The 17,807-nt window shown below is 39.7% G+C and overlaps 1 non-coding gene and 1 gene segment (V, D, J or C); both read right to left on the bottom strand.

Moving 5' to 3' along the window:
* Positions 1–665: 665 nt before the first annotated feature.
* On the bottom strand, positions 666–805 carry LOC122543763. The gene has a single exon (XR_006310131.1). It is a non-coding gene; the product is annotated as a U4 spliceosomal RNA (small nuclear RNA).
* A 9,750-nt stretch (positions 806–10,555) lies between these two features.
* Positions 10,556–11,695, bottom strand: LOC122543708. The segment is given in 2 exon segments: positions 10,556–10,881; positions 11,629–11,695. Coding segments are annotated over 2 exon segments (372 nt in total).
* Positions 11,696–17,807: the final 6,112 nt, after the last annotated feature.

Raw genomic sequence — 17,807 nt, 5'->3', positions numbered from 1 at the left:
GAGCACGAGGGAACATAGCTTTAAATTGAGGGGTAACAGATATAGGACAACATCAGAGGTATTTTCTTTACTCGGATAGTAGTAAGGGTATGGAATGCTTTGCCTGCAACGGTGGTAGATTCGCCAACTTTAAGTACATTTGAGTCGTCATTGGACAAGCATATAAACGTACATGGAATAGTGTAGGTTAGATGGGCTTCAGATTGTTATGACAAATCGGCGCAACATCGAGGGCCGAAGGTCCCGTACTGCGCTGTAATGGTCTATGTTCTATGACAAAAGCTGGAATGGCACAGTGTACGGATGTGCTCTGTACTTGTCTCTGATGACTAACTGCACAACGACGCAACGCAATCTATGAGACTGCAGTGCCTCTACCGAGAATGTGCTGATCTCTTCATCAGTGAAGAAAGATACCAAAAAGCGATTCTGTAGTGACATGAGATATGCTTTGGTCACGTTCTGTGTTTACATATATCAATAGATATCTGAAAAGAATACAGCTGTTATGTTTAAATGGACTTAAATGAATTTGGATCAGCTTGGTTATGAAGGATGGTGTAATTTTCTGGAAATTAAAAAAGGAACTGTATTTTACATATTCACTACACACAAATTGTCAGTTTTCCTGTATTGATTTCACTACACTTTCTGACTTGAAACAAGCGCCTCAGAGACTATAAGAAATTGACCACGACTTAATTGGTTATAACTAATCAAAGGGGTGATTGATTAAAATTTCAATAAGCAATAGTCACGCCTCGATTAAACTACATAAGCTACAATAGCACCACTGCACAAAGCTGTTTTATTGAAAATCGAGGATCAGAGGTTATCAGCCTCATATTAATTACACTTGTCGTGCACCACATAAATCGATTTGGACTTGCTATTAGTTATTATTTGGGGTGGAATTAATCAATTATTAATTGTTTTCCAAAATTCACGATTAGATGGAAGCATTGTTTCTCAGCGATATTCTTAAAATGTGAGAATTTCTTCTTGAGATATGCGTGTTTTGACACTACTGGTGCCACTTGTGGAATGAATCAGCATCTACGTGGAGAGATCTCTGGTCTCCCAGTGCATCAATAGTTGCGTTCATCTGATCTAACTACACTCACATTAACGCCGATTTGCCCATTGATTTCCCCCTTTCACGTCACTTTCCGGTGTCTTTTGCAAAATGCTAAGTTAAGAAAAACGATCACAGAAAGCTTTCCAGCAGTTTCCAAGTGCAATATGTTGGCGTGTACCTAGACACAAGTTTTAAAATAATTACTGAGAAACTGATTGGACTTTGACATTCTATAAAGTGTGCAAACTGTGCAAATACTTGGAACTGTGCACAGCTCCCCCTAAGATTCTAGAATCCCCTCCAGTCGTTCTCTTCCCGAATGAACATGTAAGATGTAAATGTACGCAATCTGCTGATACCGCATTCTCTGTTCTCTTTCAGTACAAGTCCAAAATCTGAAGACTAGGGATCATTAAATGTATTATTTTCAGGGTGAGAGGGTAAAGGCCTGAAGGTAGAATGGAGACACCATTTTGGATGCAAAACTACTTCGGATCTGTGCACGAAACTTGCTTTCTACTACAAGGAGAGTTTTCTTTTGCAACTTGTTTGTTCAGTAACAGCAAACGTTACTGCAATGACATGGATGATCTATGGATTCCTCTGACAAGGTTAGCGATCATTTTCAATTAATTAGTTCATTGACCCACAAAGAAGACGGCACTGGTGTGTCTGATAACAGTGTCTAGACGGTGAGACTAACACTATTCAAGACGTGTGTTGATCCAAACAAACAGATCAAACTGAAAATTCCGAGTTTTGGAATTACGATGTCATCTGCAACGTTCCCTCCAAGTCAGCCATCATCCTCATTGCGAACAGTATATTTCCTTCAGTGACAATGAATCGATATCAAGGATCACATTTGGTTAGATCATATCCCAAATAATGCAGCGTTTCAAAGAGGCATATCACCTTCTCCTTTTCCAAGGTCATTTTGGATAACAAAATAATTCCGTTTCCGTCGAATATCACCAGAGGAAGATAAGGAACCTGCTTGTCATTACACAACTGATATGCCAAGATCTGAGAAAAGAATAAAAAGAAACTTGTGGCTGAAGAATATTCACCTAGCACTAACCGAATAGCAAAAACATCATGTGACTGAGAATTTCACTGGCGGCTCTAACTGTTTACTCAGCCGCTGCTAATTGCCTTCAGGATGTGAGTTACATCTGACTTCATGCTTGATATTAAAAAGCAAGTAGGAATTTCCCAGGATGAGCGAATCTATCACATGCTCTTCTGAACGTCCTAAAATGCAGGTACAGAGAAAGTATTCAATAATCCTCAATATGCTTGACACAATTCAGATTTCTTCAGTGTTTCATTTTTAAAGTAATGCGAAAGGTGAACGCCTCTCGAAGCGAGTACTCTGGTGCACTGCGTCAGTGCCACGTTAACTGGACCAAAACCGGTTGCTGCATTTTTCACACCATCTCATCGCTGTAACAGTGAAACACTTTGGGATATCACAAATGCACGAAATAAATTATGTGTTTTTAATTCACTAAACTCACTGCGTTAGATTTCTTTTTAAATCATTTATTTATGACAGATAAGCTCTGTGATCCAATATGAAGAATAAGATGTCAACTTAAATTCTGGAACAATTTCAAATCGAAAACTGTTCTCACCGTGTGCCTAATGCACTGTCAGGTTTGGTGTTCTGCCAGTTTTTGCATGGAGTAGCCCAGACTTGAGTTTCTGTGGGTCTCAGAGCACAGTAATAAACTGCGAAGTCTGTCAGTTCTGTTTTCAATACATTAAGCTTGATTGTCTGCTTCACGTGATTGAGCTCTGAGGAAAATCGGTCTTCTGGAAATCCTTCTGTGCTTCCACTATATTGATGTCTCTGTAACAAAAACTCTATGGAGCCACTTGATTTTTGACGATACCAGAATAGGTTAGGAGTGTTGCTTGTTGTAGTGTAATTACAGAGAAACTGGGCATCATCTCTCTCATTCACATTTTTTGAAGCCGATCTCTGTGTGACTGAATCTCCTCGACAAAGTGCTGGAAGAGCCATGAGTTACAGGAAATTAAATAAAACAGTTAATACTTTTTATTGCCCATATTCAGTCCGTCAACTTGAACAATAATACAAGCATTCCAAACTACAAACCGAAAACTTCTTGGGAACACTCAGCAACGCAAAAGATAAATCAAGTTAAACAAGAATCCATTTTCCACTAGTTAGCGGATGTAACGGAAAGAACTACAAGAGACTAAATGCAATTGGCTTATAAACAGTTCATTTTGCAATTCATCTCAGCAACTTTCAGGTAAAAACTGCTTAAATCAGTGAATGAAAAGGTCTCGCCGCTGTCACAGCATCTTAACGGACAATTTTGGCCAGATTTTGAACCTAACTCTTCAGTTGTCATCCACTTAAAGACGTTCACTAACTTCCTCCAAACGTGCTCGGTGGTAGGTTCAAATGTTCAGTTTCATTTTGGTAGAATACATTTCTACGTCTGTTTTGTTGGAACCACTCAAATAAAATTTGATTTCTACCAATGATCTGAAACAGAAAGTTCCAAAAGGTATCAACTTACCCATTAGAATAGCTGCAGCTGTGATGAATAAATACATTGCTTCGTGCAACGTTGTTGCAGAGAAATCACACTGAATGTGAGCAGAGCGAGTCTAAACAGCAATTGTTTTTGTCAGTAGATGAGAAAGAGTTCGACTAATTTCTGGATCTCGGACCATTGCAGCATATTACCAAGGATATCAAGTGACAGGCAATGAGCTCAGAATTCCTTTGTCCATTAGTTCAGCCAATCCGCTTCAAGCTCCTTTGAACTTCACTTCAGACGGCCACAGAAGAAAGGAACAGAAAAGAAATGCTACCTTTGAAACGACAGAGTTTTGCGTAGAGATGAAAACAATGCTGATTTTGAACAACTTTATTTGTCTGGAGATAAAGTAGGGGATGGAACACGTTTCCTTACTTTCCATGCGCAGAGCTGGAAAAGAGCTTCTTGCTGATTATGAGAGCTCATTCAGTCCATGGAGGGGATCAGTGTCTCTGAGGGATTTAGGCACCGTGATGAGGTAAATAAGCATTTACATTTTCCATTATTTAAGCGGTAGAGGAGAATGCCGTTTTAGTTGCATTTGATTGTAAATTTCATCGCAACTCAATTTTCTTATTATTAGATGGGCTCATTACAAATGTAACGACGGCCTGTATACAGGAAACATTGTAGTGCCTGGAGAAGGTTGCTGACTTCAGTATTTTCGAGACCATTAATGATTGATGCCAGCACTGCCTGCTACGCCCAAATACTATCCACGAAACTTTAAAGAAGACATTTTTGGTCAGTTTTTCTCCAAGTGTTAATGGGAATGGCGAGAGAGCAGAGATACACATCAGCAAATATCCCGACGAAAGGGATTGTACTTTGTTAAGTTTACAAATGAGACAAACTTATTGGAAACGCAAGTGCTGAAGTTGCACAAGAAGTCTGCAAGAGAAGAATAAAAGTGTTCAAGGGGCTGACATTACAGCGTCCTCTAATGTGACATCTGGGAACTTTGCTTTTCAAGAAAATGAACAACTAAGTCGTTGGGATGATATCGAATAATTCTCCTTTATGAAAAGTTTTTGAGACAATTAGATTATGTAACTATGAATTAAATTAAATGTGAATGATGTTCAAGCAAAGTCCATTTTACTTCCTTCACGGTTGTTTCGTAATTTATGTCATTAAGTCAGACATCTGCCATGGTTAGTTACTGTGTTTGTGGTCTCCACGAACAGAGAAATGCTTTCTTCAAGTCTAACAGAGCCGGCGTCTTGTCCAAGTTACGGATGTGGTAAAACAGTTGTTTGCACGAATTTATTTTCCCCGGTTTCTTCCAAAAAAAGTGCTTGAACGAAAGACACCGAACATTCTGCGTGAACATGAACAGCTTTTGAGATTTTCTTCAACAAAGTTTTACAAATGAACCAGCCTGGATGGCTGTGGCCAGTTGTTACAGACCAGGATTTCTAGGTTTGTTTTAATCAGTGTTTAACATTTAATGTTAATTCGCTTTTCGAGCCTCAACAGCGTTGAATCTTGCAGAAAATGTCTCCTCGCTGCAACTCTCACTCTGGACTCTCTCTTGAGTCTTTGCTTGACATTCTCTCTCTGTCTCTCTCTCTCTCTGTTTTTCTCTCTCTCTCTGTCTCTCTATGTCTCTCTCTCTCTCTCTCGGCTGCTGGGTTGGATGTGAGGCAATCTGTTTCTGACTTTGTTCATGTGATGTTCCTATATTCAAACAGTTAATCAGTAATAGTTATTACACCTATTATTTTGTTAAGCTTTTTTTTGGGGGGTGGGGGTTACGTTATTTCATGTTTTGCACTCTTTTGTTATATTTTGACTATAGTATTTGGATAGGTTGTGCTTTGCTTAATGTCGAATATTTTGAACAGTCTTATTGCATCTGGAATAGCACTACACATGTGCACTTAACATAAGAAAAAACCAAGGTCTAGACTACCTTCTTCAAATACTTTTAGAGTGTCTGGTCTGTTCAATAATATGGGATAAGCAGCGTCTTGGTATTACCTTTCTGTTCCAAGCCTTCAAACTGACATCTCCTTGTACTGTCTGTCAGGTCACTCCATCTCCAGTTCACATGTCCTCCAGCGTACAGATGTACACTGCCCTCTAGTGGTGCTTTCTGGAAGTTGCAAGCAAGTTTTCGAACCAAGAACTGACTTCAGTCAATTGTGCTCAATGGCAACAGATAACCCTAACCTCCTATGCGGTATAAAATTATTTTCCATGAAAGTTTCCGTTTTCCCTTCACCTGCATTTCCCAACGGCGTCAGGGTGTTTTCCTCACACATTCTAACCAGACCTTTGTTGAACTGTCTGATCATACCTGATGTAAGAAGGTAGCTGCCTCAACACTGAGCCAAAAATCTTCGCCTGTGACATGAAAACTCGTGTTTCCTCAGCTGGCTGTGAGATGGGCATTTATTTCCATTGTGTACATGATTCCGACTGGAAAAGCAACACGGGTAAGAGTTTATTTTATAAACCTGAATGGGAGTCTACCGACATTGTTCTTTCTGACTCATATACGCAAGAACACATAGCTTCTGAAATCTTTCTCTACTGGAAGACGTAATGTGTTCATTTCCCTGGTGCTTGGAAAAAATCTGGCAAGTTGCTTTAGAAGTGAATGCGGTGGATAGCATGCAAGTTGAAAGGGAGCAGGATACTTGCAAAACTTTACGTTTGTGGTTGTCAATGCTTATCTATGACTGCCTGTATGATTTTTTTGTTTATGGTTCTGTAAATGCGTCTAGTGTGTGCTTTGTTGTCTGTGTTTATATGCATTTGACTGTGGCTACCAATGTGTTTTTGTGTGAGTGTGTGTGTGTGTGTGTGTGTGTGTGTGTGTGTGTGTAGATATGTATGTTTCTGTGTGTGTTTGTAGGTTTGTGTGTGTTCATCTCTGTGCACAATGGGAGATTTGCCCGGGTTAATGTTGAAAGAATTGCAATGTCAGAGCCTCTCTCCTTGATGCTGTTTTCTGATCTAAATTATATATTTCTACAATCTGCAGGCGAATCGAACCAACTGCACAAGTCGTCAATATTTAAGAAGGAATCCCATTTTTACAGAGTTCCCAATTTTGATTTTTTTTCAAGGTCTACTAAAACCTGATTAAACGCATGGTATTTGAAAACGTTATCGACTTAATTGAGAGGTTATGGAAAATATCTCTCAGAAATGTGTCTTTGGAATTCACTTCAAATTGCAATGGCGTCTACTTGAGATAAGACTTCAACTAATTCTGAATGACTTTATAGCAAATGAGGCCTAAACATTTCTAAATTTTTTTCATGTCTACGTGTAATTATATCCCAGCTATTGGATCATTTTTGACGCAGCGTCGTCATTGTTTATAAAATCGGGAATATCATGTCGGCGTCAGAGGTAAACGTACAAATAACGAGCCAGTGTGACAGCTTCCACGTGTTGTGAACTTGAAGGCGTGTACTCTTTCTTCAAGAAAGACTGAATGCTGTTCCACACCGAGGGATTGCAGGATCAGAGTGTACTGCAAATTTTAAATATGTAACATTTGGTTGTGAAATAGATACCTGAGTTAGTTGCTGTTTTGACAACTTTTCAAATTTATCCAATCAGTTTATGTTTTGCCTCAGGACATTAAAACTGGGTGGAGTTTGAGTTTATTGTTTTCCCATCTAATCAATGAAACAATCCAATATTGGGGTTGTAAAAGAAAATCAGAGAGAGCAACTTTTGCTGACAGAGATTCAAGACGTTGATTCACTCTCGGTCAAAGGTACCCTTTCATATGAAATATATTCGCAGTAAAAATAAAGAGGACCGAAAGAAATATTCAGTCAGATGAAGAAAGACTCCAAAGACGATTGGCACTGCATGGTTTTGAAATTAAGTTAATGCAATTTTTAAATGTGTGGTGTTGGAACAGTATACCGTTATATAGTTGGAGGTATGCCATAAGCAATTAAAATAAAGAAGGACTTGAAGTCGTCAATAGTTGCCGTTTAATATTCAGATGTAGAGTTAAAGATTAAACTGATGTTATTTTCTTGGAGTAGTGGAATTTGGGGAGGTCTCTGTCTCTCATATTTTAACGGATTATGAAGTGAGGTGCGCTTTGCTGTGTGTTTGGTATATTTAACAGCGGTTCACCGCCGTATCGAAACATATGACAGAAGATAACTTAAATATTTATTTTCTAAGTGAAGCTGGATGTGTGGGTTGCATGTTCAGCTGTGGAGATATCCCCAAAAGTTGAATTTTGCAAAATCCCCTTTTACTTGCTCCTTAGACCCAAATTAATAGACAGCATGGATCAAGTTTCTGTATTTATCATTAATATGCGTTTATTGCAAATAAGTGTATTTCAGGTGCAAGGAAATAATTATGAACGATTTTATGACATATAATATGACGATTATATGATCGGTGAAATTCTAATTGCAATGACACATTGACACCGTGCTATTCTTGGGTGGAGATAAACGAGGCACACGAATTTAAAACTGCGTCTCATGGGTGGCAGGAAAGACTGAGCTGCAATCCCAATGCCCCTGTTCACAGATTTAGGCTTGCATGACTTGTTGCTTCTTGATATCTCTTCTCCAGGTATTTTTATTCACTTCAGGCGTCGGACAGTGACTGATTCACATTGACCATCTCTGTAATCTCCACAATAACTTCGTGCGTGAGTCTGCGCTATTTTCCACTGCTGTCCTTACTCTGACTTAAATCCTGATTATTTTCGCACTCTGCCTGCGCAGTGGTGTCGAGCCGACAGCAGAAGAAGACAATGTATCGTATTTGTCACAACAGAAAAGGACAGAAAGGCTTATATCAACGAGATCTGCAAAGTCGAAATTGATGGGAAGATTGCTTATTGAAATATCTGCACTTGTCAATTTTCATCATTTTCAAAATGCCAGATCCAGGGCCTGGACCACGTGATGTTGAAGTAACGTGATATTGCTCAGCGCTTTGACGTCATGAGCTGAGGAATAAAGGAGCTGTCAGGTGACTGGGCGTTTCACCTGGTAACGCTGTCAGAAATGGACAAATCGGATTTGATGTTTAACATCTCTCAGCAAAAAAAAAAAATCAGCATCCGCTTTGCAAACGCTTAGGCATTTATTATTTACTTTCTTGATACTGCTGCAACTTTCTTAACTGGTAAGTTCCTGAGTTTTAAAATATTAGCATCGTGGTAATGCTATAGCAATCGTTTCTTTGGCTGTCTTCACTGTATTATAATCTAAGCTTTAACTTGGTTACATTGATTGTAATGGTCGTTTTCATGTAATTTCCCTTTTTTTTATGTCGGCATTAATTGTGCAGCCTTGGTCTAACAGGCACTAAATAAAACGATACAATTTGAAGGAAATTGAGTGATTATTAATTTCAGCTATTCGAACAAACGCAATGCACATGTTTTCGATATTCAAGACCTATATCTCTAAAGTGGGAATACTGTCAGAGCAAATGGCTTTCGAGATCAATTTTCTGCATCTCTGGATCCTTTGAAAATGAGGGGAACTTCTCCATCAGGGTGTTAATGCGGGATAACAGACACAGTGACAGGAACCAAAGGGAGCCACATTCAAAAGCACTTTTAGTGAAATGAAGGGAAGGTGAAGAGTGAAGACTGCAGATAAATCAATTCTTGAAAAACTCTCATTTCAAATGTATCCAAGTATTTAACAATAGGGAGTAATAGATGCAACTTTGCGGACAGTTTCCTTGTGCTCCATCTCCTCTTTCCTCAGGGTGGCACGGTGGCTCAGTATTTAGCACTGCTACTTTATAGCGCCAGGGATTCGGGTTCGCTTCTAGCCTTGCGTTACTGTCTGTATAGAGATTGCACGTGTTCTGGTTTCCTCCCACAAGCCGAAGATATGCAGGTTAGGTGAATTGGTCATGGTAATTTGCCTAAAGTGTTCAGGGATTTGTGCATTAGTTGGTTAAATATAGGACAATATGGGAGGGGCTTGGGTATGGGTGGCATACTCTTTGGGGGGGTTGGTGTGGGCTTTTTGGGCCAAACGTCCTGCATCACACTGTCGGGGTTCAATGTTTTATATTCGACAAATTCTGAACGTTAGTCGAAATACGTAATTAGGAAATTCATACTAGTTGATAAGTTAAAAATTTGGTGACACAATAGTTCTCTAAATGTCTGACATTTTGCTGTTTACCAGTTGTACATTAATATTTAACTGCAACATGATCACAACATGGAATGTGTCACAGAGAAGTAAAATGAATTATTTTGTATTTGCACGTAATGTAATCTGATGAGTTCAGATTTTTAAAAGTATTTCTAATATTCAATAGCATAAATATTAGTCATCCAATCAAGATTTTATATTCAGTTGGCTTTCTGACCACTGAAATATGTCCAATCAAATGATTGCTAATAACATCACTGTTCACGATCTTCCCAACGTTTCGTGAAAATATCCCCTTTTCACTTCATTATATTGTAGATTCTTAGTTTTTGTATGTGTATCTTCAACACTAAGACGGGTTCAGACAGTTGACTGTAGTTGCACGAGATTTCCTCACCTGGCAGCTGTTGCATTCTGGAGTTTCACTTCGAAAATTATCTGTTCTTTTTCTTTTCCAAAGCAGTGTTCCAAAGATATTGTTAGTACCAAGCCGGTAGCAGAGTTTATACTCTCATTGAATATGAGTGAGAAATTTCCAGAAAATGTGGAATAAACAGCAACCATTCCAGTCCTCATATGGTGAAAGCAGCCATCAGAATCAGTACCTGCTGGGAGCCATTTTAAACCGTCTTTTGTCTGGATTGTCCTACATGACTTTTCACTGACTGCAATTCACTAAAGGTCCAGTGTGTGAAATCGTTGTTAAAAAAACAATGCTTAAGATGCCGCATCTGTGACCCAGAAACCTGTGACAGTTAATGTACGAGGCTTCAGTTCGTTCCCATCACTGTGAGTCTCATTGCACAGTAATATATCGCAGTGTCAGACAGTAGGACGTCCGAGATGGTCAATTGGTTCAACTTGTCTATGTGTTGGAGGGCAGCAGAAAACCGGAACTGAGCAAAATTAGCCTTCGTTTCAACACCACTACTCGTGTAACTCCAGATGATAAACTCGGGCTGTCTGCCTGGATACTGGCGGTACCAAAACACGGAATAAGGGTTTCCATTGTAGGTGCAGTTTAAAGTGACTTGTTCTCCCTCCGTCTGTGTGAGGTAGGGCTCCCATTGCGTGACAGGATCTCCATCGCTCAGATCTGGAATACAATGTCAAGGAACGCGGAAATCAGCAATGAAATGTTTGAATAAGCTGAACTGAAGATGGAATTTCACAGTGTTACCAAAGAATAGATAGAATTCAGCGTTACAGAAAGTCCATTTGGCATATCTGCTCATGTCCATGTAACCAAAAAACTACAAGCACCCAGCTTTTTCTTCCCTCTCATTGTATTTATTAATCTCCCCAACCATTTCTATTTTCCCCTCTTTATCCACTTTCCCTAAAATGCATCCTTCATGTAATCTCAAATACTACTTTTTGTAGTAACAGCCAGATGCTATACAAGCTGCACCTTGTATATAAATTTCTTTTGAAATCTGTTTTGGATCATTTTGTGTCGCTTAATGTGTTTTTTTTTTATTTAAATGTATAAATGTGGAGGCCTTCTCAAGTAAAATATTTCCATCTATGTTCTGAACCTAAGATCTTCAAATCACTGATAAGATGTCAATCTGGTTACCCTATAGTCTTGTGACTCGTGGTGAATGGAACACAAGCTTGTCTGTTGTTTTCTGACAGTGAAATTCTAGAAATTCTAGCATCATCCACACAAATCGTTTTCCAGGTGTGGTGGTGTCTCTTATGTCTACAGATAATTAAAATGCCAGGAGTGCATATTCAAGTATGCTTTAATCCTGGTCAGATACTTATCGACTGCGATCACTCTGCTTCAAAAATGCATGCATCCAGGGATTAAATCCGCTTTTAAAAGTTCAATTCTTACCAACAAAGCATGTTATCCATACCAGTGACAGGACGGAGAGCCACATCGCTGCTCCTGATGCTGGCGATGTTTCAATACCTCACATCATTACAGAGGAACAAACAAGTTAAAAGCTGACAGCATTTGCTGTGTTCAAGTGATGTCACTTCCTGAAGATTATGCGATAGGTTGACTCGAGTCTGATGGCCTGATGATGTCGACAACCATAATTCTAAGTCTCTGTCAAAGAACAGAAACATTAATGCAACATTGTAATGAGTAGAAAACCAAATGAGTAAACAAAGACAGCTTGACTTGAAACTGAGCTTTTCGGCTTCTTAATGATCTGAAATGCATCGTTTCAGTGAAATAGATGGAAGTTCACAGTGTTACCAAAGAATAGATATTGTTGAAATCCGAAGTTTCTTTGCACTCACTGACACTAGTCACGCTGAGATTGGAGAGTGATGAGATCTGGTAAACTTCGATGTGGGATACACGAGAGGAAGAGTTTCCCTTGTCACTCTGTGTAACCAGCATCACAAAGTCGGCAGCATGTGTGAGAGGCAAGTTCTGATAACTCCACCATATTTCATTTGCCAATTGCTCACTGTGGAATTAATTTACATCGGAAAATTGACTCATTTATTCAGGTCTGATAGGAACAAGCAGTCTGTTTATTAAATGCTGGTCAATGTTTCTCCCCCCACAGCCCTCAGTTGTTAACGTTGTGCCAAGGTAGCGCTGGTTTTGTGCGATGCTCCCTCTTGTTTGCTGTTATCGTGGCATTCAGTTTTCAGTAACATATTGCTCTGTCAGACATCCGCAGTTCACTGTTGGTGAAATTACCGTCACTTTTTAAACAATCAATGGTAGCAGAAAATCGAGGACATCCTCAGCCCTGACAGCATCACCAGTTACCAAGTTAGGAAGCTAGTAATATATGGTAAAAACAATGACTGCAGATACTGGAGCTAGTAATATATATCAAGATTATTAATGCTTTATCCCAGTACTGATGATATAGTTGCAAAGAATATGCAGCCTTCGTTGAATAACTTTTACAATGGACCACGGTATATTTTTTCAAACATCATTGATGCTTGCACTGTTCCACCTGTAGAAATGTACAATTGCAGAAATTCAGTTGGTTATCATTATTCGCTGGTATCATCTAGTAACTCATTTTTTTTTTTCAAAATACACAGCGAGCTGATGCAAACCAACGTCAGGGAAGCCGGCATGGAGACGTGTGTATATTTTATGAAGAGTTACCAGTTATGAGAGTTGAAGTTGTGAAGAATGAATCTAAAGTAGCAGCCATGGTTTACGGCAGCTGATGTGAATTTGCATAACGCAAGCTCACCTTGCAGTTGCTGCACTGTATTACAGCGTCAGCATTCAGTAGCATCCTGAGACTCTGATGATTGGTTAATTGCTGACATTGTTCACAGCTGATAGCCAATGGCTCACTCTTCATTTGTTCTCCAGTTGCCGACATCAGAGGACTCAGGTCAGAATTGAACTCTGTTATCCCTTCGATAACCTTGGTCCAGGAGATGCACAAAATGAAGTTAAATGGAGTCTACTGTTATCAGTGCAAAAGATTCCCGTTAACGTGAATGCTTAGAATCACTTGAATTTCGGACAGTTAATGTGTTGTGGCCACGAAATGATCAGTGCTACAATGATGATTTAAACTCAGTAATATCATTAATACGTTGATTGCCTCACATCGTATCAGTGTAGTTGGAAGTGATTGATAGGTTGTACAGGAATAGCGGTTTATAAGTAGTAGATAGGAAATGATAAACTGTGAGAGCTGTTCTGCCAAAATAAAATCACGTGTTGAAATTCATGATCATTCCCCCGTCTTTCTGCACGTTTAATATAAAACACGACATGTATTTCAATTGATCCTGCTTCATCTGAAAGCATGAGCTGCGATTGGCCGATTATAAACTCTTTGCTAATGGTTACCGTCATGTAGAAGAAATTTGTTTTTCGGGTGCACACTTTCTTGCACAACAAAATTCGAAACCAAACTCAATGCAAATTTTCTTCATGATGTTTTCCTAGCTTGTGATTGCGGCGGATCAGTTAAAAAAAAAGCATTAACATTCTGACTCCAATATTCAATTCTGCAGAGGGGTCACTTGATTCGGAACATTCGTTCTCTTTTCTTCGATGTGTCCAGATCTGCTGAATTTCTGCAGCAATTTCTCCAGTGTTTCAGATATGGCGAAATGTTGTAATAAATTATGAAGGAAGGAATACCAGTACATTCGGAATGTTGGTGTGTCATCATGAAAATATGTATGACTAATTTTTCAATGTATTTTGAGGCCATCGCAAATTGACTGACTTGATGATAACAGGGTATATGTATCGTTTTAGGGTACCAGAAAATGTTTGTCAAACCATCTCAGAAAGGTTTGTCAGAAACTAAGGATCCACTTTGTTGGGCATGCAATATTGCTATGGATGAAGAATTGACTGATAGGCAGAAAAAATGCGAGTGGGGAAAATAGTTCTTTTTCAGCCTGGCTTCCTGGAACTAGTGGGGTTCCAAAGGTATCAGTGACAAGATGAGAATTTTTACTGTACAAAAATATTCATACCAAAAATAAACGAATGCACTGCATCCAAATTTGGAAATGATGCAAAAAAGGTAGAAACCCAAACTAAGAAAAGAATATAACTGGTTTAAGAGAGTTAATAGTTTATACAAGTGGGCAATATATTAATATTTGGAGTACGGTGTGACAAAATGTGAAAACTTCCACTTTAGAAAGAAGAGTTAAAAAAAAGAATTATTTTTCAACTGGACAGAAAGTTCAGAAAGTTGCAATACAAAAAAGAGAATTTTGGATTCATTTGCACGAAATGCTGACAGTTAGCGCTCACGTGCACCAGGTAATCAGAAGGCTAACAGAACGTTGGCCCTACGTGAAGTGGTTGGAAAGTTTAGAGCATGGAGTTTTCACTGCAACAGTACAGGACACTAGAGGAAGCACAGTTGGTGTTGTGAGAACAGTTTTTGTACACTTATTTAAACGGAGAAAACGTCTCATTTGGGTCAGTTCAGAGAAGGTTCACGAGGATGATCCCGAGCCTGAAGAGATTTTCTCACGAACAAAAATGTAATAGATTTAAACTCTACTGAAGGCAGTTCAGTGGAATGAGAGGTTAACTTATTGAAACGTATAGGATTAGGGTTACTAATATTAAGAAGTTGACAGAGTAAATACTTTGAGAGCATGCTTCCATTCATGTGAGAGTCCAGAAGCAGAAGATATCGTCTCAGAATAAAAGGTGCCAGGTAGGACAGAGATGAGGAAGAATTTCTTCTCTCGGCGAGCTATATGTCTTTGGAACTTTGTCACAGGGAGATGGTTGAAGAGAATTCCATCAACAGTGACAGATAAAATATTTTAAAACGTAGTCTGTGGCTTAAACAAAATTTAAAATGATAATGGTCCCTCATTGTGTAACTTTTCTTTTCATTTATATTCCGTCATGAGTTGAGGGTATTGCTGTGAATGTCAGTCTTAATCTTGAACTGAGTTCTTACAAGGTCTTCTCAGAGAACAATATATAGTCAACACCACTGCTGATGTATGGAGTCATATGCACGCCACACCAGATAATTTTGGCAGCATTCTACCTCTGCATGATAGCAGTGTACAGCAAATATATTCCTCTATTATGCCCACCGTTATTGGGGTAGCTGATTTCAGATTGTTTACTGACTGAATTTGAATTGCGCTAGGCGATCTGTCGGTGGATATTTACCCTGAGCTTCTGAATTAGAAGGAGCAGTGACATTACTACAAAGCCACAATTCTCTCTTGAAACGTGTAATTCTTCATGTTGTTTTGCCATAGAACATAGAACAGTACAGCGCAGAACAGGCCCTTCAGCCCACGATGTTGTGCCGACCACTGATCCTCATGTATGCACCCTCAAATTTCTGTGACCATATGCATGTCCAGGAGTCTCTTAAATGTCCCGAATGACCCTGCCTCCACAACTGCTGCTGGCAACGCATTCCATGCTCTCACAACTCTCTGTGTAAAGAACATGCCTCTGACATCCGCTCTATACTTTCCTCCAACCAGCTTAAAACTATGACCCCTCGTGTTAGTCATTTCTGCCCTGGGAAATAGTCTCTGGCTATCGACTCTATCTATGCCTCTCATTATCTTGTATACCTCAATTAGGTCCCCTGTTCTCCTCCTTTTCTCCAATGAAAAAAGAGCGAGCTCAGTCAACCTCTCCTCATAAGATAAGCCCTCCAGTCCAGGCAGCATCCTGGTAAACCTCCTCTGAACCAGCTCCAAAGCATCCACATCTTTCTTCTAATAGGGCAACCAGAACTGGACGCAGTATTCCAAGTGCGGTCTAACCAAAGTTTTATAGAGCTGCAACAAGATCTCACGACTCTTAAACTCAATCCCCCTGTTAATGAAAGCCAAAACACCATATGCTTTCTTAAGAACCCTGTCCACTTGGGTGGCCATTTTAAGGGATCTATGTACCTGCACCCGAAGATCCCTCTGTTCTTCCACACTGCCAAGAATCCTATCCTTAATCCTGTACTCAGCTTTCAAATTCGACCTTCCAAAATGCATCACCTCGCATTTATCCAGGATGAACTCCATCTGCCACCTCTCAGCCCATTTCTGCATCCTGTCAATGTCCCGCTGCAGCCTACAACAGCCCTCCATACTGTCAACGACACCTCCTACCTTTGTGTCATCTGCAAACTTGCTGACCCACCCTTCACTCCCCTCATCCAAGTCATTAATAAAAATTACAAATAATAGAGGCCCAAAGGCAGAGCCCTGTGGAACACCACTCACCACAGACTTCCAGGCAGAATATTTTCCTTCTACTACCATTCGCTGTCTTCTGTTGGCCAGCCAATTCTGTATCCAGACAGCTTAGTTTCCCCTGAATCCCATTCCTCCTGACCTTCTGAATGAGCCTACCATGGGAACCTTATCAAATGCCTTGCTGAAGTCCATATACACCATATCCACAGCTAGACCCTCATCAGCTTTTCTAGTCACATCCTCAAAGAACTCGATAAGGTTTGTGAGGCATGACCTGCCCCTCACAAAGCCGTGTTGACTGCATTTAATCAAGCCATGCTCTTCCAGATGCTCATAAATCCTATCCCTCAGAATCCTTTCTAACACCTTACAAACAACAAACGTGAGAGTTACTGGTCTGTAATTGCCGGGGATTTCCTTATTTCCTTTCTTGAAGATAGGAATTACATTTGCCTCTCTCCAGTCCTCATGTACGACTCCAGTGGAGAGCGAGAATGAAAAGATCTTCTCAAGTGGCGAAGCAATTGCATTTCTCATTTCCCAAACCAGCCGAGGACAAATCTGGTCCGGGCCTGGTGACTTGTCAATCTTAATGTTTGACAAAAGTTTCAGCACATCAGCTTCCTCTATCTCTATCCATTTCAGCATGCACACCTGCTCTTCAAAGGTTTCATTCACTACAAAGTTCGTTTCTTTCATAAAGACAGAAGCAAAAAAGCATTTAGGGCTTCCCCTACCTCCTCAGACTCCACACACAAATTCCCTATGCTATCCCTGATCGGCCCTACTCTTTCTTTGACCATTCTCGAATTCTTCACATAAGTGTAAAATGCCTTTGTATTCTCTCTAATCCGTTCTGCCAAGCCTTTCTCGTGCCCCCTACTGGCTCTCCTCAGACCATTTTTAAGCTCCTTCCTCGCCTGCCTGTAATCCTGTAGAGCTGAGCCTGACCCTAGATTCCTCCACCTTATGTAAGCTACCTTTTTCCTTTTGACGAGAAGCTCCACCGCTCTCGTCATCCAAGGTTCATTCTTTATGTTTGGATTTGAAATGTTGAATACTTGCTAGTATCCATGTGTGAAGCAGAAACTAGAAATGGTCGGACATTATATTTTTTGATGCTCTATCCCTGCTGCACGATGCTTCATTCCCCAAATGGTATGATAGAAATAGCCTTAAAATTCTAAACTGTTATTTCCTTTGATTAAACCTCTATTCAATTAATGTCAAACACCGTGTAGCTTATATTCAACATATGGATACTTGAAACAAGAGAAGTAATATTGTCCGTGGACAGAGAACAGTTCACAAATTGGAAACACAACTGTCATTGGTTCCTCTCTACTAGTTCCATGTATGTCT

This window comes from Chiloscyllium plagiosum, chromosome 44 (genome assembly GCF_004010195.1).
Source record: "Chiloscyllium plagiosum isolate BGI_BamShark_2017 chromosome 44, ASM401019v2, whole genome shotgun sequence".
In the NCBI taxonomy this organism is placed as follows: domain Eukaryota; kingdom Metazoa; phylum Chordata; class Chondrichthyes; order Orectolobiformes; family Hemiscylliidae; genus Chiloscyllium; species Chiloscyllium plagiosum.
This window is presented reverse-complemented; position numbering and strand designations above follow the sequence as displayed.